The 22,932-nt window shown below is 44.5% G+C and overlaps 1 protein-coding gene across 4 annotated transcripts; it reads right to left on the bottom strand.

The window, feature by feature from the left end:
- Positions 1-2,522: 2,522 nt before the first annotated feature.
- PLEKHB2 (pleckstrin homology domain containing B2) lies at positions 2,523-16,000 on the bottom strand. Of its 4 annotated transcripts, none has more exons than XM_053986694.1 (8): positions 15,940-16,000; positions 12,662-12,709; positions 11,897-12,049; positions 11,072-11,174; positions 10,189-10,228; positions 8,021-8,110; positions 6,795-6,909; positions 2,523-4,777 (listed from the first exon to the last, which is right to left on the bottom strand). In XM_053986694.1, the coding sequence occupies exons 2-8, from the start codon at positions 12,696-12,698 to the stop codon at positions 4,641-4,643; spliced, it is 675 nt and encodes a 224-aa protein (XP_053842669.1). In that variant the 5' UTR covers positions 12,699-12,709; positions 15,940-16,000; the 3' UTR covers positions 2,523-4,640. The 4 variants fall into 4 exon arrangements, with proteins under 4 accessions (XP_053842669.1, XP_053842668.1, XP_053842670.1 ...); XM_053986693.1 differs by lacking the exon at positions 15,940-16,000 and adding an exon at positions 15,843-15,912; XM_053986695.1 differs by lacking the exon at positions 15,940-16,000 and adding an exon at positions 14,372-14,393.
- Positions 16,001-22,932: the final 6,932 nt, after the last annotated feature.

The raw sequence follows: 22,932 nt of genomic DNA, 5'->3' as shown, positions 1-22,932 counted from the left end.
TGAGGTCACCTGAGGTCATTGGAGGTCACTTGATGCCACCTGAGGCCACGTGAGGGCCTGACTGGAGGCTCTTGAGGTCATTTAGGGTCCCTTGAGGTCTCCGGAGGCCCTGACCTGTGTCCCTTGGCGTCATTTGGGTTTGCTTGAGGTCACCTGAGGTCCTGACTTCAGTCACGAGAGGTCATTTGGGGCCACTTGAGGTCAGCTGAGGCCCTGACCGGGCTCACTTGAGGTCATTGAGGCCCTGACTGGGGGGTCACTTGAGGTAATTTTCTTTTGCTTGAGGTCAACCGAGGCACTGACTGGGGTCACTTGACGTCCTTTGGGGCCACATGAGGTCATCTGCGTCCCTGACTGGGGTCACTTGAGGTCGCCTGAGGCCCTGACCCGGATCAATTGAGGTAATTTGGGGTCACTTGAGGTCATATGGGAACCTGACTGAGGTCACTTGAGATCATTTGGGGTCACTTGAAGTTATCTGAGGCCCTGTCTGGGGTCACCTGAGGGCATTTGAGGTCACTTGAGGTCACCTGAAGCCCTGACTGGTGTCACTTGGGGTCATTTGGGGTCGCTTGATGTCATCTGAGGCCCTGACACGGGTCACGTGAGGTCATTTGGGATTACTCGTTTCACCTGAGACCCTGACCGGGGTCACATGAGGTCACCTGAGTCCCTGGCTGAGGTCAACTGAGGTCATTTGGGGTTACTTGAGGTCATCTTAGGCCTGGAATGGGGTACTTGAGGTCATTTGGGGTTACTTGTGGTCACCTAAGGCCCTAACCGGGGTCACTTGAGGTCGCCTGAGGCCCTGATTGGGCTCACTTGGGGTCATTAGGGTTTCCTTGAGGTCACCTGAGGCTCTGACCGTGATGAATTGAGGTCGTTTGGGGGCACTTGAGGTCACCTGAGGCCCTGACTGGGGTCACCTGAGGTCCTTCGAAGTAACTAGAGGTCATCTGAGGTCCTGACCTGGGTCACTTGAGGTCATCTGATGTCCTGACTGGGGTCACTTGTGGTTATTTGCAGTCACTTGAGGTCACCTGAAGCCTTCACCAATGTCAGTTGAGGTCATTTGGGGTCGCTTGATGTCATCTGAGGCCATGACCGAGGTCACTTGAGGCCTTTTGGTGATGCTTGAGTTCATCTGTAGCCCTGACCGGAGTCACTTGAGGTCGCCTGAGGCCCTGACTGGGATCAACTGAGATCATTTGAGGTCACTTGAGGTCATCTGAGGCCCGTAATGGGGTCACTTGACGTAATTTGGGGTCACTTGAGGTCACCTGAGGCCCTGACCGGGGTCACTTGAGGTTGTTGGTTGTAACTTGAGGTCACCTGAGGCCCTGACGGAGGTCACTTGAGGTCATTTGAGGTCACTTGAAGTCATGTGATACCCTGATTGGGGTCACTTGAGGTCATTTGGGGTCACTTGAGGTCACCTGAGGCCATGACCGGGGTCCCTTGAGGTCATTTGAGGTAACCTGAGGTCCTGACCTGGATCAGTTGTGATCATTTGAGGTCTCTTCAGGCCATCTGAAATCCTGACTGGGGTCACATGAGGTCTTTTGGGGTCACTTGATGTCGCATGAGCCCCTGACTGGGGTCACATGAGCTCACCTGAAGCTACCTGAGGCCCTCACCGGGGTCACTTGAGGTCATTTAGAGTCACTTGAGGCCATCTCAGACCCTGACTGGGGCCACTTGAGGTCATTTGGGTTTGCTTGAGGTCACCTGAGGCCCTGACTGCGGTCGCTTGCGGACATTTGGGGACACCTGAGGTCATCTTCGGCCCTGACTGGGGTCCCTTGAGGTCGTCTAAGGGCCTGACCGGGATCACTTGAGGTCATTTGGGGTCACTTGTGGTCACCTGAGGCCCTGACCGGGGTCACTTGAGGTCATTTGGGGTTGCTTTAGGTGATCTGAGGCCCTGAGTGGGGTCACTTGAGAGCATTTGGGGTCACTTGAGGTCTCCTGAAGCCCTGACCAGTGTCACTTGAGGTCATTTGGGGTCGCTTGATATCATCTGAGGCCCTGATCGGGGTCACTTGAGGTCATTTGGAGTCATTCGATTTCACCTGAGACCCCGACCGGCGTCACTTGAGGTCATTTGGGTTCACTTAACGTCATCTGAGACCCTGACTGGGGTCACTTGAGGTCGCTGAGGCCCTGACCAGGGTCACGTTTGGTCATTTGGGGTCACTTGAGGTCATCTGAGGCCATGACCTCTGTCCCTTGGGGTCATTTGTGTTTCCTTGAGGTCACCTGAGGCCCTGGGTGTGGTTACTAGAGGTCATTTGGGGTCACTTGAGGTCATCTGAGACCCTGACCGGGATCACTTGAGGTCATTTGAGGACCTGACTGGGGTCACGTTAGGTCATTTGGGGTCACTTGAGGTCACCTGAGGTCATGACCAGGGTTCCCTGAGGTATTCTTCCACTGAGAAGTGTAAGGTTATTTTCTTAATGGAGAATTACTTCAATTTGAACTTTTAAAAAGATAATTTCTTTTTAGTTTCAACCCAGGAATGTTTTGCAATCAACAATCTTTATTTTATATACTTCACTTGAAGAAACTAGGGACCTAGACAGAGTTATCTCCTGAAAACACAAATGACATGTTCCCCTGCTATGACTAACAGTTCTTCTAAAAAAAAAAAAAAAAAAACCAAAAAAAAACGGCCAGACCAAAACAAAAAACCCGGCTGATTTACTTTATGTTATCCTTTCCCAATCATTAGGAAATTCAAAAAAATCATACGATGCCCAGTGATTTTATTCTCCCTTACTCCTTACAAGTTAAGAATCACAGAGGAAGAAGAGGAGATGGATGCATTCTGCAGAACTTGCTATTGTAAAGCACAAACCAAAGAGCAACATAGACCTGTAATCAAATTCACCTTTTAAAGGGATTTTTAAAAGGGCAGACATGTTTTTTCACTTACATTCCATCCCTTTCTGACTTCAAGGTCTCTAAGAGAGCTTCAGTAGTGTACTGCAATTTCTTTTGGTTTGGACTAGCAATAGGAAACTTTCACTTTAGTCCTCTTTTGCACTTCCAGAATGTCCTTCCAGTACATCTGACTGGCAGAACACGTGCAGCTTGTGTTAACCTGTGAAAGGACATGCTTGCACATTGGTGTACAGCTCAGAGCCAGCTTCCTGAAAGCAGTTTACCTTCCCTGGATTAGGCCACTCTTAGTAAAGCAGCCACAATTCCATCTGTCTGTTTACTTCCAGTGATTCCACTTGGTTGAGTTAGTCCTAAGGCTCATGGAAGCCTAGTGCTTCCCCTGGCTGCTACCCAAACTCTTGTCCAGGACCTCTATTGCTTAAATAAGTAGGACAGAGCCAAGAGAATTTTAGGATGAAATGGAGAAGATTGGGGCTTCAGTTAAATTTATATAGGTGCAAGTTCTCATCTATTTTCATCTTTCATGACACGAAACCCTGTGAACCATAAGGAAATTAACCTTCTTCTAAATGGAAGCATAAGTAAGACTTAACATTAAAACAGTATGCAAATACAGGAAGCTAAAAGTGGAAGTATAAAAATAAGTCCTCTTACTATAAGAACTCAACTTAGACACCCTGCCTCATTTACCTGAACAAGAAAGCCCTTGCATTTATTCAGAGCTTTCTTTCTCTGCCAAGCACAGCTCAGCATGGATTAGAACAGGCCATGAAACACACAAAACAGCTGCACTCCAGGGGACAGCACACTCTAGAGAAACCACGCATACAAGCGAAAATACAAGTCATGGAGGGAAGAGGAGACCTGCTGAACGTGAGGGGGAAATGTACATACAACAAACCCAGGCTCAGCTGTGCTCAACATTAGTTGCAAATAAGGAATCTGGTTCAGAAACCCTTGGTGGCTAAGAGGCAGGCATCTTATCCTAGCCCTGGCAAGCAGCTGGTATCAAAGTGTCTGTGTGCAAGGTCTGCTTGTGTTGCTTGTCTCTCCCCTCCTGTTCCTGCCTGCTCTACCTTGCCACTGGTCATTCATATTTCTGGGAGAATAAAAGAATTGAGGAGTGCTGCTGCTTCTTAGTGGTTTGCTCATACACTCTCAGAGAACTTCACCTGGATGGTGTGAGAGGCAGGTACAGGGTTCCACCTAAGAAAGCACACTACCATCTACAGGCAAGTCTGAAAACAAAAAAAATCCCTCAAGCATGGCAGACTGTCTAATGCCAAGGAATCCTGCTGAGCTCTGTTTTTCCAGGGAATGTTTAAAAGCCAGTAGTATGTGTATACTAATGCAGGACTCCTGTTAACCTCTTATTTGAACTAGATCTTGGACCCTTCCCCTCAAAAAAAGAAAAAAATCTTTTTTCCTATGGTGTTTACAATAACTGTCTGTTCATAAAGCAGGTAACCGCTACCACGTGACACTGGTGCTCATATTGATCCTTATAATTCTGAACATCAGACCAGAATTCAAGAGCAGCACATGCCATTTCCAACCATTTAACTAAATGATGCTTTTAAACTCTCATTAAGACAGTTAAGAATCAGTTATTAAGATGTCACTACCGAAAAATAACTATTGCATTTTTCAAAGTTTAACAGTAAACAACATTGCCAATATATTATTGCACACAATAAAGGGGTTTGGAACTACAGAGATAAGGAAAGGGTAATCTAGAAGACCCAAAAGAGTGATCCCAGAGCCATTCCAGTTGCTGCTCCAGCCAGCATGCCCAGTGCAAGATCTCCATCGCTGTCACGGTAACGCTCTCGAATGATGACATGGTTTGCAGGGGGCTGGCCATAAGGTCCTAGGAAATAAGAGGTTGTTGGGAAGAGGGCAAAAGAAATGTGCATCTTAATACCATACTCTGCAATTTCAAATCAGGCCATTCTTTCACCTTCTTCCTTCAAATGAATACTAATATTTTGTCAGCTGCACAGGTAGAATGCATTTCTCCTTTGGATTCAGCCTCTACATTAATTAAATCCAAGGGCAATCCTAGCAACACTTCTGGCCTTTAATATCTGTGAGGAAAACTCATCATAAATGTGCAAAAAGTGAACACTGTTCTGCAAAGAACCTATGAATTACTTGTATTCACTTTGTGGATTTAATGTAAGAAGTGGGTCTAAAAATTGATTCAGCCTTGAAGTTAAGGCAAATAGTTTAGTTCTTCCCCCTTACCCCCTCCCCCTGAAAATATTTTTGGCAGGTCTCAAGCCAGTCATTTGTCTGAAACTGTGCATTCAGTTATTTACATTTACTGCCTACTACAATTCAGCCTTCACATCTTGATCTGTGGGGTGGTGACAGCTGCTACATTTCTGTTCAGATGAAAATTGGCCAATAGTAAGAAATTAACCTTAGACTCAAGAAGCCACTGACTGACCCTTGCTCTGTAACAGACTTGTACAAGCTTCACCTTTCATGTTTACTGATTTAGCTCCTAGCTGCAAAGCAAACATAACAGTACTTGTTTCCCTTCCAGACATTTCAGGTAGATTAAAAATTCTTGAAAATCCCAAAATGGTGTTTTGTAACAGATTCTTAAGTAATCCAACTAAATACAACTCGGAACGGCTTTCACTGACTCTCAGCAATGCATGACTCTCCCCCCTGAGAAGGACTATGTCACTAGAGAGAAGGAGCAATGGAGCTGAAGGTACAGGGATTAAGTGAGATGCTGTGGTGAATCTGAACCCTAAAGTTTAGTTGCAGTGACCCTAGTGAAGGAAAACATTGAGCCTTGGTTACTATGCCCAACCAGTATCTTAACACACTGGACTTGCAAACTGCTCAGGGGAGTTACTGTCTGATGCTGCATTGGGTTTGGCTTGAGTTCCAAGGCCTGCTGGAAGGTTTTAAAAACAGTTCTTGGGTTTTAAAAAAGCTACTGCTTTTCAGAACCAACAGAACACATGTTCCTCTGTGTTTGAATATAGATCACCTGTATCTTAGGACTTCAGTAACTTATATGAAGAAAACTTTAAAAGCTTTAAAGGCTGATGCACCTCCCTTATAACAAAAAATGGAAAGGGCAAGTGAAATAACCTAAAAAATGTCAAATGGAAAACAAAATCTCCCTCAAAACTGAATTAAAAAATTCTCGGTAGAGATTCTTGTTTGCAGAGTCAGATCATAAACAATTAATTTTCTCATTTTTCTTATCATACAACTCTAAAGCCCCAGTTCTGTAGGACTCAGGCTCTGTGCAAAACTAACCCTAAATTAAGGTGACTACCGTCAAAAGCACACCCTACAATTTTATTCTTTGCTTCCTGTTTTTGAGATTGAAAGCTGTACAAACCTGAACAGAGAAACAGAAGATTTCACATGGCTGAAATGCTGCATTACAGAAATTCCAGCACACAGGGAAGGAACCAGCTACAGCCTTGTTCTGGGAGTAGATTTACCTTTGAAACTTGCATTTAAATAATTAAACTAGGTTTAAGAGCAGCAGATGAATGAAAAGCTCCAGCAATGCCCAATATGAAGTACTGAATCACAAAATCCCATCTTCTTCTGGCTCTTGTACCTTTCCTTAGAAAACATGCTGTAGCTGGAGTTCTGTATGCTTCAAAAGGAGTTTACAAAGCAATGTAACTATGCTGAGATTGCATTGGGAAGGTTAAATCCCTTAATACCAATTTCATTGCAGTCCCTTTGTTGTGAAAGGGTGAGTGGACTGGGTTCCAGTTACAGGTCAGGTTTCTTTCTCTGTGTGCAGGAGTGGTGGCTGGTAAAGGATGGTGATTAAGAGAGCTAAAGCCAGAAAGATTGACTCAAATAGCTTCTGTGGGAAGGTGGAGGATGGGGCTGATTACCTTGGTATGGATACTGATAGGGCAGAGCATAAGCTTGTCCATTGGAGGCATAGAAGATCTGAGGGCCCACCGGGGGGTATGCACCATTGTACTGATCATAGCCATAGCCATAAACCTGGGGAAATCAAAAAGGTCTGTTACACAAGTACACTTTGCTATGGATCCGATCAAGCACACCGTTCAATTTGCCTTCATTTCTAATGTAATTAAAGTTTCACTAAAGTATCCAGGATGTCCTGCTATAGCCAATCTACTCTCTGGAATGGATTCAGTGCTTTGAAAAAAGGCACTCATAAGCAGCATCCGCTCTCTTCCTTTCCTGGATAGACAACGGCAGAGGCAGGGCCTGGATCATCAGGCTGAGGCACAACAGTCCTGCCAGCTTCTCTTCTCTGCCCTCATGCCAACAACAGCTCTCTGGGGAGCTCAGAAATACCAGGAAGGCAGCAGCTGATCCCAAAAAACTCCAGCCAGCCCTCCAAGAGGGTATACTGCAAGCAAATGTCAGATTAAAGACAAATGCTCTAGAGCTGTATGTTTTAGAAGAATTTTTTTTTCTCCAAAAGAGGAGGCTACACAGAGGAAGATTCCAGCACCACAACTCATTCTTAACAAGAGTGAGAGGCTGGAGCAGATAGTGCAACAAGCAATAGTGCTCCAAACTATCCCCTAACATATTACTGCACATCACTAAGCACATCCAGAAATCCCCTACATATCCTGGTTTGGTCCCAAAGCTGCTCCTTCACTGCAAAAGAACTGTGTATCCAGGAACTAGAGCTATTGTGTTGCTGTGACATCTTGGTACAACAAAATCCTTATGTGTTAAAAGTCACTACACCCCATTTCTAACACTCCTGATCTTACACCTATCCAGTGCTTGCACAACATGAAAGTGTAGTTACACTTCCTTATGTTAGAAGCTGCACGACCAGTATATTTGAAGATCAGCCAAATAAATCCTGCCCTGTCTCTCAGAAGCTTTATTTTTCAAGTTCACTGAGCAGCCACCCTTTTATATACCTCCCAACCAAATATGCCTCATCCCTTTGAAAGGAAATCCATCTCAAATAAGAGCAGCAATAGACTGCTAGTGCCTTACTCTCTGCTGTTGTAAAAAGCTTTAAAGCTGGGTATAAGAGTACAACACAGCACTCTGTGAGTGCTTGAAGGAGGCTGTTCCTGCTGCCTCGTTCATGTTGACACTTCCTGACTGCAACTCTTACCTCAGGTGATGGTGTAGCATAAGCTGTGTAGGGAGGAGGGGCCGAGGAAATGGCTGTCTCATCATACATCACATCAGATCCCACGTAGCCCTAAACAGCAAGGATAGAGAGCAGTTATCACCTGTTCCTACAGACAGACAGTTAGAGCAGTCTAAGGATTAAAACTTAATGACCCCAAAGAAAAAGTAACCTTTAGCCACACTGTGTGTTAAGGAAGCAGTGAGTACCTTGTAAAGTCTGCAAAAACAAAGTACCTGGAGACTAGACCTGGGAGAATACAAATTCCTGATAGCCACAGAAAGGAGCCATCAAATTTTTCCCTGTGTGTGTGTCACAGACAGGGAAATGTGTACATGCAAGCACCCCGGCTCCTTCGACCATTCCAGAGCCTCAGATATAGAAATTACCCTGCTCTTCATTTTCTGTCTTCAGATAAAGAAATCTTCACAACTAAGCTGGCTGCTTCCTGGCACCCTAGATTGGTATCACCAAGTTCTGCAGAAGTGGGTAAAGGAAACAAATGCAGTAGCCAAAAGTGGTACCTGAGTCCATTTAGAGTAAGTTCTCAAAGACAATTAAGATTTCTTACACTACCTTTGTATTCTTGCCCCAAATATCCAAAATCTACAGTGATGCTCTTATTCCCTTTTCCAAGACAAAAGCTAGCTCCCATTCTTTAATTCACAAGGGAACATGTTAATAAATCAACAGCAAATGTTGTATTATCTCTTGGACTGATGAAATCATGGCATCTGAGGACATAATATGGTTATATCCCAAGTCAAACTCATGGTGAAGAGTCTAAGGATTGCTTGAAGCATGGTTAAAATACTATATGAAGTGGTATTTCCATCACCTGAGAAATCTGTTCACATCTTAGCAGTAAATGTGTTCTGCCCTGCCACAGGGATCGCTGTACAAGTGATGTACAAGCCTGCAAACACCTGTAAATGATACAGTTCTCAAAGCTAAGGGAATCACCCTACTACTCCAGTGAAGTTAGGAGGCACTGCTGGATGCTTGGAATTTTTGAAAAGTGTGTCACACACGTACGGACTCAAACCCACTTCCCCAGTTAGTCCAAGTCCTTGTTGGACACTTTTAATAGCTTTGGAAAATGTTAATTTATGTATCTACTTATGTAGAGGGCTACCTGCTCTATTTTGAGCAGTGTTGGGGTCTGCCTTGGCTGACCAAGGTCAGCACTGCCATGTTCTGAGCCATCTATCAAGGCTGGCAGCAGTGCCAGAGGCATGAAAACAGCAGTTCCCATTTCCTGAAATCAGGAGCCACCATCTCACACACAGGCATGGTAAATCCCATAAAACTAGAGCAGACAGACCATGAGTGTTGTGTCCTCTGCATGAGGACAAATCCTTCACTTCTCATTTAAGGCCACAGGCAGTGTAGCATGGCTGCAGTCAGAGGCAGTCATGTCTGGGGTAGTTTTGCCATGACGAGTGTTTGCTTTGGGTATCTACAAATCTAAGTTATATCATCTGACAGATACCCCAGTACAGTGGCAATTTTAATGTGACCCATCAGAAACTGAGATAAACTTCTACAAAACACAGCATTTTCCCTGAACAGAAACACCTCATCTTGGTTCAGCCTAGTCATCCAAGGAAAGCTACTGCTGCAGAGTACTCTGGAAGGCAGTCTAAGGAAAAACAAATTGCAGAAAATGCAGAGGTAATACACTCCTCCTCAACATGCCTGCCAAGCATCTCACTCCTCCCCGTCTCTGCCAAGAAGCATCCCACAGTGGGATGGATCTACTTTAACAGACAGCTGCTGTGTAGTAAGCTTCTTTAGCACTGCACTCACCTGGAGGCAACAAACAGTAGGAGTAAAAAGTTTATTTCTGCTGGTTGCAGAAGATTTGCTTGTTGCCCACAGCCTCAGTGCCCACAGACCAGCTTTCCAAACATTCACTTCCACCCAGAGAAATAATTCCTTAAAATTATTATTTTCCACACAGCATGTATTTGCCTGGACTTGGCTGCAAGGATGCGTTTGTGATCCAGAGAATCATTCTTCTCCCCACCCACAAGCTTTACTATCATGCTCTAGCAGAGAAGGATGGAACACAATTTCAGAACTAAACTAAACACAGAACACTGATGTGCTGCTTCTCTATCAGTATAAAGTCTAGATAGGACACTCACTGTGTTTGTTCTGGCATCCTGGAGAGCAATTTTCCATGCCCTGCAAAAAAACCCCGTTGGTTAGTGGAACACTGATAAAAATTAATGTCACATTTTTCTTTCAGGTCAATGAAACAAACAAGGTTAGCAAGCAGAGGTACTGCAGGAGCAGAATTTAAGATACTGCATGTGTCAAAGACTAATGAGATACTCAAATGCGCAAGTGTTACACCAAGACTAAGAAATAATTACTTTCTTTGCAGAGCTGAGAAAGAACGAGGAGGAACAAGAAGAGGAATGGATGCAGTTTTGGAGGTCCTCGCTGCAAGCACAACAGGTAGGAAACATGCAGTCATGCTCAGGATGAGGTAATGGGAAGAGATGCACCCCAGCAGAATAGCTCATCTGTGCTGATTAGAGCAGGGGCCTTGCTGCTACTGCCACAGGGCTGGGAGCATGCTCCCTGAAACACACTTCTTGGCAAACAGTGATCACAGAAGTTATCTAATTCTGCACAGCCCAGCTCAGGTGAGAATTCATAATAATGGAATATTCCTCCAATTGCTACTGGGATATCCTTGGGCTAATGCCACATCATGTGCTATTGAAGAATGGCAAAAGTTTAAAAAAAATCTGTTTAACAAGTCTTGCACTGATCATATTAATCAGATTCTTCTACTCTTCCTCACCCTTCAGTGTTTTCAGTGACTTAACTTGCAGTTAGTTTGCATGAGGTAGACAACTTCTAGGAGAGATACTGGTTTTTCTGTCACTGAAGACCTGCTTTTATTTGCTTGAAAACTTTCTTAAAATATATCTCTGAAAGTTAGAAGGGAGTAAAATAACTAGGGAGAGGGATAAAAGAGGGAGAAGCAGCAAAACCATTATTCTCTGGCTGTCTTACAGGCAGTCATCTGCACTCTCTGCGCAGAGGTTGACTGTCTTCCCATCACGGCAAACAACCTGCAGTAAACAGTCTCTCTGCTTCCCCTCTGGAGGCTGGAAATCTGAGTGAGAAAAACAGAGATGAGTTATGAGTATAAACAGCATTACATGAGCACATGTACAAGAAGGGAGTCAGTTTATCCAAGTCTGGACAAAATAAACTAGAGCCAGTTGTAGCTGCCTTGCATGGCATCAGAATGAGTCCCAGAAGGAAATAACCTGTTCTTACTCTTCAGAGTGTCCTGAAAGTAAGCATCTCCTTTCCTACAAAATGCAAGTGTCTCACAGCAGAACCAATCCATACGTAGCAATTGTACTGTCCAGCACTTGTGTCCTTCCCTTGTGTCAGCAGCAAGTGGAGCACTAGCAAATGCTAGAAGTGAATTTAGGAAAAATATCTGCTGAGGTTTCCCATTTCTAGCCATGCCTCTCTGTCCAGCCAGCATTGTGGTTACACCAGAACACTCTGTATCAGACACACAGTCCTGCCGGGAACATCCCATCCTCCTGCACACATGGTACACGCATGTCCTCACTGGGTTTTAACAGGAAGTATCAAACCCTAACTTAACCTATCACATGGTGATACCACACCCTGGTTATCTCCAAAGCAATTTAGGAGTTGGTGGGGTTGAGTTTTTTTGGAAGATGGGGGATTCAAGAACAGTGAAGTTGCACACTGGACATGTTTACATCTGCAGTAGTGCTGTATGTGCTATGCTGGGCAGGCACTGAAGTTGTAAAGAATCTCTGGATACACAAATCCTGAAGGTTTCATTATTACCTTGACATTCATTCCCCACTCTGAGGTTGATGCAGTGGATTCGCATGTGGATTTTATCTTCTAGATCATGGCGATTCTGATCATCATAGAATATTAAGCGGCCATCAGACCATAGATCAAACCAGTTCTTTTTCCAACGCCGTAAAACAGTACCTTAAAAATCAGACAGTCACTTTTGAGGACACATATCAGGAAATATTTATGTCCTAAAGTTAATAAAAAATAAACCAAGAAATCCTTCACAGTTGGCCCAAACAACCTTCCAAAGTGCCAAGCAAAATCCTGTATTACAACATCCCCACTTGGGAACATTAGAGAATTGGGTGCCATATTTCATCTAGAATTCAAAGCAAAACTGGTTTTATTTTAAGTGCATGACCTGATGTTTGTGTTCTAACTTGCTGCAGGAACAAGCAGAGGATGTGATTAATTGGAAGACATTAAGTTGAGGTGTCAGGTAAAGTTTCTAAGTCCCCACTTATACAGCACTAATTACAGAGCAGCATCTGAAGCTGAATGCCAGTCAGACATCTCAGACATGTTTATATCCTGTTTCCCACTAGAGTACCCAAAGGTCACGTGGGAATGCCGTCATGACACATCATTATGTGACGTGTCCTAAAAGTAAAAAGGAAAAAACCCAACAAAAACAACCTACAGAACTACTTGTTTTAAGAAAACCTGGGAATTACTCAGCTGCTCTGATGTTTTCTGAAGAAATCCCAGTGAACAGGGAGAGAAGGAAGAGAAAGACCCATGACTTACTTTGCCGGAGCAGCCATCCGCTCTTCACAAATGCCATTGTTGCTTAATCTAGAGGGGAGAAGAGGAAGGGGGAGGGGGGAGAAAAGCAGTTGTCAGTATTTCACAATAATACATTAGAAAGAGGCATCTCAGTACCATCTATTAGAGCTGCATGTACCAGCTCACGTTGCAGAGACGCAGCAGATCCCAGCTGAAGATACTCAGTGAGCACAACTGGTGGCGTAGGACATAACAAATGTGCAACTGCTGCGATCCAGTGTGACTGTCAGAGACCACCTTGATGATTAACTAGCAAACAAAACCCTACAGCTACTGCTCTTAGAAAATGGGGAAGAAACAGACTAGAATGACTGTTTCCTGACTCACCACCTGCTCCTTTCAAAGTCCTTCTCTCTGCATAGGTGTACATCCTGTATCTGCAGTCTCAAATTACCAAGCAGCCTCACTACTTGCTTCTTTTTTTTTTTTCTGTATTTCCTCTTCTGTGTTTTTCATTCACTGGCTCAAAGTCCAGTCAAAACAAAAGCTGAAACAGTTTAATCTTAAAAAGGAAGGAGAAAGCTGTTTTTATGACTTGTATTTCTTTCTTTCAGATCATCACCAGCTCGCTGTAAGAATTAAAGTGACTAAAAGATGAGCCCATAAAGTAAGATTCTCAGTTCTCCTCAGCTTTTAAATGAAGCTTGAAATAGCATGGCAAGGACTCTGTGTTAAATTCAAGTTATCACATGTGACATTGAGTACTCAGCCACTGCATTCTGGTTTATGAGCATGCTGAAAAAGACATCAAATGTGGGATATATTGGAAAATGAGGTTTTATTTTATAGCCTAATGGTGTTCTGATTATTGTTTTAAAAGAGATTATAAAATCTCAACTATCCGGATGCAATTGAACTAGAAGAAGAACAGAAGCATTTTAAGCCTCCCCTGAGAAGGCTGCTTTTTAGAAATTATTTGTGGGGCCTGTAAGCCAATGGGAGAGACAGACACGATACTGAAACCTAACAAATAACATTCTACTTGTAGCAGCATAAAGGGGGGCCATGAGGGGGTAAAAGATGGCTTAGAAGATTTGATAGACAGAGGAACTCCTCCCAGAAAATCTCAGCAGAATGTGTTTAAAGCTGAGAAGGGAGAAAAAGAAGAGATTTGTAATCTTCTAGTAAAACATAAAGTTACTAAGCATCCATTTGTTTCCTGATCTAATGGGAATTACTTGTAGCTGTGTCCTCTTCAGACAACTGGGCAAATACTGTAGTACACAAGATTATAACCATCAGGATTTCATATTTAAGCTATGCCACATCCTGCACAGGCTTGGATATGATGGTGAGAACCACCTGCAGGTAAAGTCTGAACTCCAGGATAAACCTCATTCTTTACTTTTGTACCAGTTTGCTGGGAAAAGAAAGATTCTGCTGAGAGCCCACTTCTGAAAGGGAGTGCCAGATTCCTGTTCTGCTTTAATTACGGTCACCTGGTCCTGCTCTGGGGTCTGAGCATGCTCTTGTCATCCCTATACAGAGAGAGAGCTCCAGAAAGAGAGGCAAATTAATTCTTCCAAAGTAACAAAGCAGTACAAAGGACCTGAGGCTCATTCTGCCACCACCCCAACACAGGCTTCTCTCCCCTTGATTCTCCTTTACAAGAAAACAGTCTACTTGCTCTTCATTTTCACAGGAATAGGTGTCTGAATGGTGTTTCCTTGCCTTCCAGTTTTCCCAATAAGGTGGAATCACTGTTTCTGGAGGCTGTTTCATAGTCTACAAGCCAAAAAAGAAATTGCATGAACTTCAGTTCTGCTGCAACTGTTAGACTAGGCCATGGAATGTTGTTGCTACCTTTAAACCGACTCTGTTACACAATAGCATAATTAGATTTAACTTAGACACAAAAAGGGGAAAAACCAAAGAAGAAAACCTCTCTCTTGATAAATTGAGTTTTGCCTGTGATTACGGAATGGCTCACAAAGTCTCACATTAAGAATGTCTCAGAGCTGTCTAAAGCTACAAGAGCAAACGGGACTTCAGCAGCTGCACAGCACCTTGCATGTAACCTCAGAGGCAGCAAATACCCTTTCCCAATTTAGAGTTTAAGTGCCCAAAACTTCAGCTCTGGAGAGAGAGCAAGGAATCACACGGAAAAATCTGTCAGCACTTAAAGTAGGAGGTGCAAAAACAATTAGATAATCTTCCTTGTCCTTTTTAAGCACAAGGGCTCATTTGAAATCCTATACAGTATTCACACTCCTCCCTACATGATGTTTAAAAGCATATCTGCAGAGCTAGAAGACAGCCTAGAAAGATCAGCTGCATCCGAATAGTATTTGCTTATTAAACCAGCCCAGTGCCACCAACATGAAAAATGGGACTTAACCAAAGATAAATTAATTTATAACGAATATGAATAAAAGTGTTTTGGTGACTGAAATCTAAGAGTAGTAGCACTGTAAAGTGAACTCGAGTTAGGGGTAGATGCAGTAAAGGAGTGGGACAATTCCTTTCTGCTCCCTGGAACAGCAGTTTTCTGCACAGAATATAATGTGGAATATCCAACAGTCTGTTCCAGTCCCTTTCTTGATAAAACACACTTTAAAACAAATCAAGTGTTTTGATTTGCAAAATCAAACTACAGCTCGTAATCACTAGAGCAATTCTGATAACTGCAGTGGGCCTGATCCTGCAATCCATATATGGAGAGGGCTCAGACACCAGACGCAGCTCCGCAGCTGAGCCGGCGGTGAGCAGCAGTGCCTGCAGACACGGTTACTTTACTCTCCGTACCTGGGAGAGTACGGGAAGTACAGTGTTCAAACGTAACCCTACCCGGCCCCTCCCGCTCTCAACAGCGCAAGTTTTCTATTTCTGGAGCTCCCTGCCTCTGGCCCAGCTCCGCAGGCCCTTTCCCCGTAAGCTGTCTGTGCTCTCCGAGCCAGCTCCCGGCGCTAGCGGGGCCGCGGCTCTGTCCCAGCCCTGCCCGGGCGGTGCTCACTCACACCGGGACAGCCCCACGGCAGCCCCCGGTCCTCCGCGCCTCTGCCCGGCAGGGCACGGCGGCGGCTCCGCTCCGTCCCCGCCAGCAGCAGCCTGGCCTGGGCTGCCCCGAGAGCCGCTCTCGCCCTCCCCGCCGCCGACAGCCGGGTCCCGGCATCGCTCCCGGCCGGCTTTGCGCCCCGCTGACCTTGGCAGGGCTGACGGCGGCCAGGTCGCTCCCCGGAGCCGGACCCCCTTGGCCCCCTTCCCCGCCTGCCCTACCCCAGCCCAGCCACCGGCCGTACCTGCCTCTCCCCGCGCCTGCCGCCGGCCCCGCTCCGCCCGCGGGCAGTGCCAGCCCCGTGCTGACGTCAGGCGCGCCGCCCGGCCCGGAGCCTGCGGAGCCGCCGCGGTGTCCGCGGGGAGCGCGCCCAGCCCGGCACAGGCTCGGCCTGCTGGGGAAGGCATGCGCCGGCGACACTGACTCCGTTCCCGTTAATGCCTTCCCCCGGCGCGACACGTGCTTTCCCGGAGCTTTAAATACATCGCCTCCTGCCCCGGGCCAGTGGCTGGCACTGTGGCGGCCCCACGGCACTCAGAAATCAGGCTTTTTCTTTTCTTCCACAGTTTCTGATCTCACGCCGTGGAACCGCAACAGAGAGTAGCAGGCTCTTTGTTTAGGCAGTCACGCAAGTATCGGAGGCCAGGAAAGGCCGGCTGGTCTGTGACCTGTTACATAAGGCAGCCAGCAGCCGCGCCCGGGCCATGCTTGCATGATAGCCCTACGCTCTGCTGGGGTCAGTGCTGCCCGCACGCCGCTCAGCCGGCACCGATGGGAAGTGCGCCGTCTCACCGGCTAATTAGCGCTGTCATTCAAATTCTGTTTCCATTTCTAACGCAAAATGTATGAGATGGTTACTGAGGAAAGTGAGAACAATCTGTTATGGAAATGTAATATTTCCCCTGACTGATGGAATTTCTTACTAGAACTTTCCTCAGGCTCATTCTGGCAGCCTAGGAGGGAATACCACTCTTATAACAACAAGTAAAAAGAAAAAAAAAAATAATTAATTTGTTTGCTTCAGCTCTTTAAGCCTAGATAATACAGAAATAATATTCATCATAGTTACAATTTTACTTAATTTGTCAACAAGCTCCTCAACTTCCTCCTACCCATCTATTATCTCTTCTGGAGCACAACAGCAGTTCTAACTAGAAAATACATAGAAAGCCTGCGGTCCTGTACTTCAGGGCTGTAGTGTAACTTTTGCTTTCATGTACCTCTGAAGGACCAGAAAAGTGGTGTCGGTAGAACAGGGGAGATAAAAAGAGATCACCTATCTGTGAACAGGACAGGTCTCAGAAAACACCAATAAACAAGATTTGTGTAGGTCAAATTCCATTTATGTAGGAGTCCTTTCTCTGAGGCTAAAACTGTCACCCCTCATTGCTGAAAAAGTATTTTCAGAAACAGAGGTATTAGGTTGGTGGTGGAAGGGAAGACAACCTTTACATCCAGGGAGGGAGCAGTTTTCTTCTGGAATGAAAAATATTCCTCTTGAGGATTTGGGAATTCAGCAGATCCTGCCCTGGGTGAACAGTCACGAGGGGACAGCTACCTTTTGGGTACGTTTTCAAAGCATTGGCTATCTGGGTTCATATAAAACTTTAGTTTTCATATTAGGTTTCAAACCATTTTAACCGTTTCCTGGATGAATTATCTCCATGGGTGCAGAGCATCAAGACTTTGTTTTGGAGCTGTCTGGGACTGTGTCCTGTCCTGTACCCACCCTGGAAGGTTGGGCAGGGCTGTGAACCCAGCCAGATAACCCAGCCCTGGATAATTCATCCAGGAAGTGAGTGCCATACAAATCCCATCTGAGGGAGCAGGACAGAGGCACAGATCCAGGAAAGATAGATCTTCAGTCTGCCAGCAATCCAAGCATATGCTGGAAGCACATGCAAACATCTCTTAGGTTTATCATTCTGAGATCTTTTGAATTAAACATGTTGGGCTCCTCATTTGCTGAGGAAACTTTGATCAACGAGTTTCTAATTAGCTGTGCTGCACAGCTGAAGGCCTGAGTATTAATACCCTGAGCAAAAGAACTAGAATATTTAGGTGAATACTGTTTCAACTGGGGATTTCTTTTCAAGCCATTTGCCAGTGAAGTGTAAAAGTGAAGGCTTTTGTTCAAATGTTCAGCCTGTTCATAATTGCACTGTCAGTCTGGTAACTTGCAAAGCATGATGTAAGATTCATCCCTCACTAATAATTTTGAAAAAAATGTTTGGAACGTTAAAGTCTTTCCAAACCCTGGGTTTTTTACTCCCATTCTTCTCCTGAATCAAAGCAAACAAGGCTTAAGTTCAACTTCCCCATTGTAGTTACAACATACCAGTTAAAATTTGAATTGGCAAATTAAATTTCTAAACACCTAAGAAACTGCTGTTCGGGAAAACGGATTTGGAAAAATTGAGCCATATATTACTCTTAATTCTTTGTCATAATGCAGCTGACATAATACATCTCTTCAATACATGCTAAATTTTGATTGCCACCAACATCAGCATTTGAATTCTCACAGTCACTTGAGGGTCTTCAGCTGAAATTTGAATTTCAGATTTCATACTTTGATTCATAAAATATAATTAGACTCTAAACCAAGCAGAATATACATTTGCATTAAGAAAAAGCATTTCAAACAAAATAGATGCCAGCATTATTATTATAATTAATGCTATTAATATTACTACGAGTAATACATGCTCAATCAGGCAAATTTTTTTTTTCCAGAATCAGCATTGCTTACAAGGTAATGAAATGAAAAGTAGTAAAATTAAGAAAACTATTATTCAACCAAAGATCCCTGCTTGCAACAGAAAGATCAGGAGAGCTACTGCTGGAGAACACCTGAACAAGGAATTCAAAGAACTAGGACTCCAAAAGGGTTATGTGGTTATTATTTATTAGTGTTTCAAAGCTTAAATATGAAGGTTATGGGCAACTTGAAAATAGTTTGGCATTGGGTGAGAATAGCAGAGCAGAAGATAGGTCCAGAAATAAGGCAAGCTTGGTTAACTGTTTGGAAAACTAAGCCAGGTTGCAATAGTTTGTACATAGCCTATAAAGCTTCCCTGATGAAAGAGAGATGGAAAAGAACATATTTCTGTTTTTCCAGAAGGTTGTATTGTTTTAGCCATGTGTATAATAGTCCTGAACAGAAAGGTAAATCATTGACTTGGAAACATCTTTCTGCAGACTGCCTTAACACACTTCCATGTCTGCAGTGGAAAAGACTCTCGGCTTACAGTTCCTGCTATTTCTATGGGTAATTCACCTGCACCCGTGATCAAAATTCCTTGGCAGATTTTACCCTCAAAAATGACCCAGTGTGATCAGTTTGTGTTGTGCTGTCACATGAGAGGCGTGTCCCCAGCTGAAGGGGTTCCTGTGGAGGTCCTGGACAGGATGCAGAGCACAGCTTTCCCTCCTGAGAACTCCAGACAGGTCCCCTAGCAGAACTATTGTCTTACACACAAGGAGCTGAAGTGAAGGGCAGAGATTTTAAAATTGCTTTGGGTTTTGTTCTGCTCAAATCTGCAAAATATAATGTATCCATGTAGCAAAACAACACAGAACTGCCAAGCACAGCACATGTATAACGCATGTGGAATGGGCAGTGTGCTTGCAGGCTACACAAATGCTCTGCTCCAGCTGAACCTGCCCAGTGCTCAGACCGCAGCACCACAGACTATAACATGTGCTAATAACCTGGGCACTATGATGCCTTAGGATTTTAGCTTTTATGTTTTCCATATATTTGTAATCCTGCAGCTCTTTAGTGTATAACTCTAAACTCCACACACAGTGTGAGCTGCTGCTTTCCCATTTTGGTCAGACACAACAATTCCTCTGCAGGCCTGGCACTCAAGGACACCTCACTGACTCAGGCCCCCAGAGATGGAAACAAAAGTGAGTTGAGGGGAGCAAACTGGGGGTAAATGACTTCATTACCTGAAGCTGGAATTGGAAGATTAACCCCCAGTATGCAAATGGCCCAGACTTATAAAAGTGTGAAAACCTGTGACCCCTGGTCCATTTTTGGGTGTAGCCCCTGGAGGGCTTTGTCTGCTCTAAATGTACCTGAAGGCCCTTCAAAAATAGAACTGCTTTTTATTCCCTTAATTTTGTCTGGCCTCTCTTTTTAGGTAGCCCAACAAGGCATCAACTGGAGCATCTCTCTTACATGGAAAGGTTGAGGAAGCTGTTCAGTCTTTAAAAGAGACCCCTGAGAAGGAACTTCATTATTGGGCATAAACATTTAAAGGGGGGTGCCAAGAAGATGGAACCAGGCTCTTCTCAGTGGTGCCAAGCAATAAGACAAGAGGCAATGGGCAGAAAATGATGCAGAGGACGTTCCACCTGAACATGAGGAAGAACTTTCTTCCTGTGCAGTGCTGGCTCACTGGAACAGATTGCCCAGAGCTGGTGCAGAGTCTCCCTCCCTGGGGATGATCCAGACCCCTCTGGACACAATCCCATGCCACGTGCTCTGGGATGACCCTGCTTGAGCAGGGATCATGGAGGCACACAATGACTGCAGACATGCAGGAAGGTCTCTGCCTCTTGTCTTCCCAGCTGCCATTGACTTAAGAACTGGATTTTGCTAAAGGTGATGTGAGCAACAGATGTGTTGACAGAACAGAGAAACAGTTTCAGAGCAATTCAAGAACTCAAATGCCTTAGGAGAACTGTATTTTCTTAGAAAAATCTGTGAGCTAAGGCTTGAGAAGGATTAGCTCTTGCATACTGACAGCAGGAGTGAGAGACTTGCCCGAGGGCATGAGAAGGCTGTGGCCAAGGTAGAGGAGCTCCTCCTTGACCTCTAACTGATACCATGCTTTGCCTCCTCCTGGCCTGCAGTTTGTGGAGCACTCCAGACACCTCATTTCTGCAATGAAGTGAACTCTTCAGACACTTATTACAGAGGAAACAGCACAGAGAGGTACATTCAAATAAGAGGCATCTGCAGCTTCCTGGTGGCCAGTGTAACTCTCTGGAGGCAGATTGCAGAGTACACTGCGAACAACAGACAAACAAAAAGTCCAGCCAAAAGCTGAGGAACTTTCTGGGTGAAACTCTGGGATTTCATGGTCAGCTTCCATTGTTCAGATATTATTAAAAACAAACTGGCAGGAGAAAGACCACATGCTTATCAGACATCCCTGCAGGTCACACCACTAGAAAGCCATTTCACTGTCACTGATGTGGCCTGTTTGGCAGGAACAGAGTTTTGGATCTTGCTTTTATTTGTTGGCAGTTTTGAAAGGCATGGAATTACCAGGGATGAGTTAGATCCTTTGCAACTTGCAGACAAGTTCCTGTCTCTTTGCAGCCATTCTGAAGAGGAAGAGAAGAAAAACCAAGCACAAAACACTTCTGTTTCCATTAATAACTGTGTTTGGGCCTGACAGCCAGCCAGCATCAGTGGGAGCATTTCCTCTGAATTATCTAAGCTTCGACTCTCACCTTTACTTTACATTGGCTGTACTATTCCATTAGCATTTAAAGAGTGCTACATGCACAAAGGAAAAGATCTACAGTCATAGCCAAAAGAAAGACATGGCAAGGAAAGAAGAGATCAAAGAATAATTACATTTCATTTTCACTGAGGGACTAAAGCACAGGGGCAGTAAAAATTAGATGCAGTCACCTGGAAAATCTGTGCCACTGTGATGAAACATATTTACACCTCCCCTTGCCAAACTGTCAAATATTTGTGCTCCCTCATCAGACTGCTACTGTCCAATGGCCACCAGCAGAGAAGCTCCCGATCTATATTTTGGTCTAGGACTATCTTTTAACCTTCTCTTCAGTTACATGCTCCTTGTGATTTGGACTTTGGAAGAACTGTTGGTGAGGTGGCATCTGTTTTGCCTAATTTTGTTCTTGAAGTTTGCTGGAACTGGTAAGTTAAAAGTCAATTCCCTCCTCTTACTCTGAAGTCCTGGTTCTATTTGTCTACAAATGCATATTGAATTCTTAACTCTTAAACCCAACCTGCCAAACATTGGAATCAGTAGAAATCACCATGTCTTCAAAGGCTTTTGCTAGGCCCCGTATTTTTTCCCTTCTCTTCCAGTAGTCAGACATTAAAACACTGACACAAAGTAAAAGATAAATATCCATCGCCTCTTGGGAATTAGCATGCTGTGCTACACTGACATGTGTGGGACATGCTTGTGTTTGCTTTCTGCTTTTTCTAGGGACAGACGCCAATTCCTGCCTCTCCCAGAAGCCTCTGCATGCCTTTTGATTAAGCAGCAGGAGAGCTCCTTGACTGATGGTATTATATTTTACAGCTGAGATCTGCTGACGTGTTTTGGTTTTTTCCAAGTGACCATAGGAAAACCCACAGTTATTTTTCAGAACCAGGGACCTGTAAGAGGGCCAGTGCATTCCACACACCCAACCCAGGTACTCAGAATTCTTTGCTAAGAATAATTTCTGCCAAGCTGTGTATTCCCACTGAGGTCCTCTGACCACATTGCAGCATAGTGCCAGTTGTTGTTGCTAAGACAAGCCAGGAGCAAATTATCTCCTGCCAGACAAGGAAAGGGCCAGCATGGAAATGTGTCTCACAAGTGTCTCTCTTCATCTACCCCTTTGTATTTAGGTGTTCTGAATGATCATTCTCATTTATTCTTGCTCTTTTTGAACCTCCACTCTGTCACTTCTGGGACTGGACATTTTGCACATACACAGGTATTGAAGCAAAGACCTTCCAGACCTGTGGGCTGCAAGAGTTAGAACAGAGAATTCAACACTTAGCCCCAGCATTCAGCTTGTAGATTTAGGAGGAGATGGGCACCTGAGGAAGCAATCAGGAAAATTTGCTCCTCTGAGCACAACTACAGATTGCATATCAAGCTGCAGTGTTCCATACATAAATCTGACTGCATGGTAGTTCCCTTCCAGCCTGCACCTAGGTTTGTCTTTTCTAGAAAGGCACAAAGGATGGTAGCAGATGCCTAGGCTGAGCTAAGAAACATCCTTTCTCTTCCTCACCATTAACATGACAGAACAGTGTCTGGAAGTCTAAACTTTGCTAAGATTGGATTTGAATCAGAGCAGAAATGTTCTCTCTTCCTTACTGTGTCAGGTCTGGAAGTGTTTGCAGGTAATTGTAAAATGCAAGCAAAATTAAGATTGTGAAGATTTCCATTTGAAGCACATAAAGGTATTTCCCCTATGTTAATGTGTCAGACCAGCATTAGAATGTAGTGAAAAATAC

Source organism: Vidua macroura, chromosome 10, assembly GCF_024509145.1.
Source record: "Vidua macroura isolate BioBank_ID:100142 chromosome 10, ASM2450914v1, whole genome shotgun sequence".
Lineage (NCBI taxonomy): Eukaryota > Metazoa > Chordata > Aves > Passeriformes > Viduidae > Vidua > Vidua macroura.
Note: the sequence above shows the minus strand (reverse complement) of the source record. Positions and strands in the feature narration are given on the sequence as shown.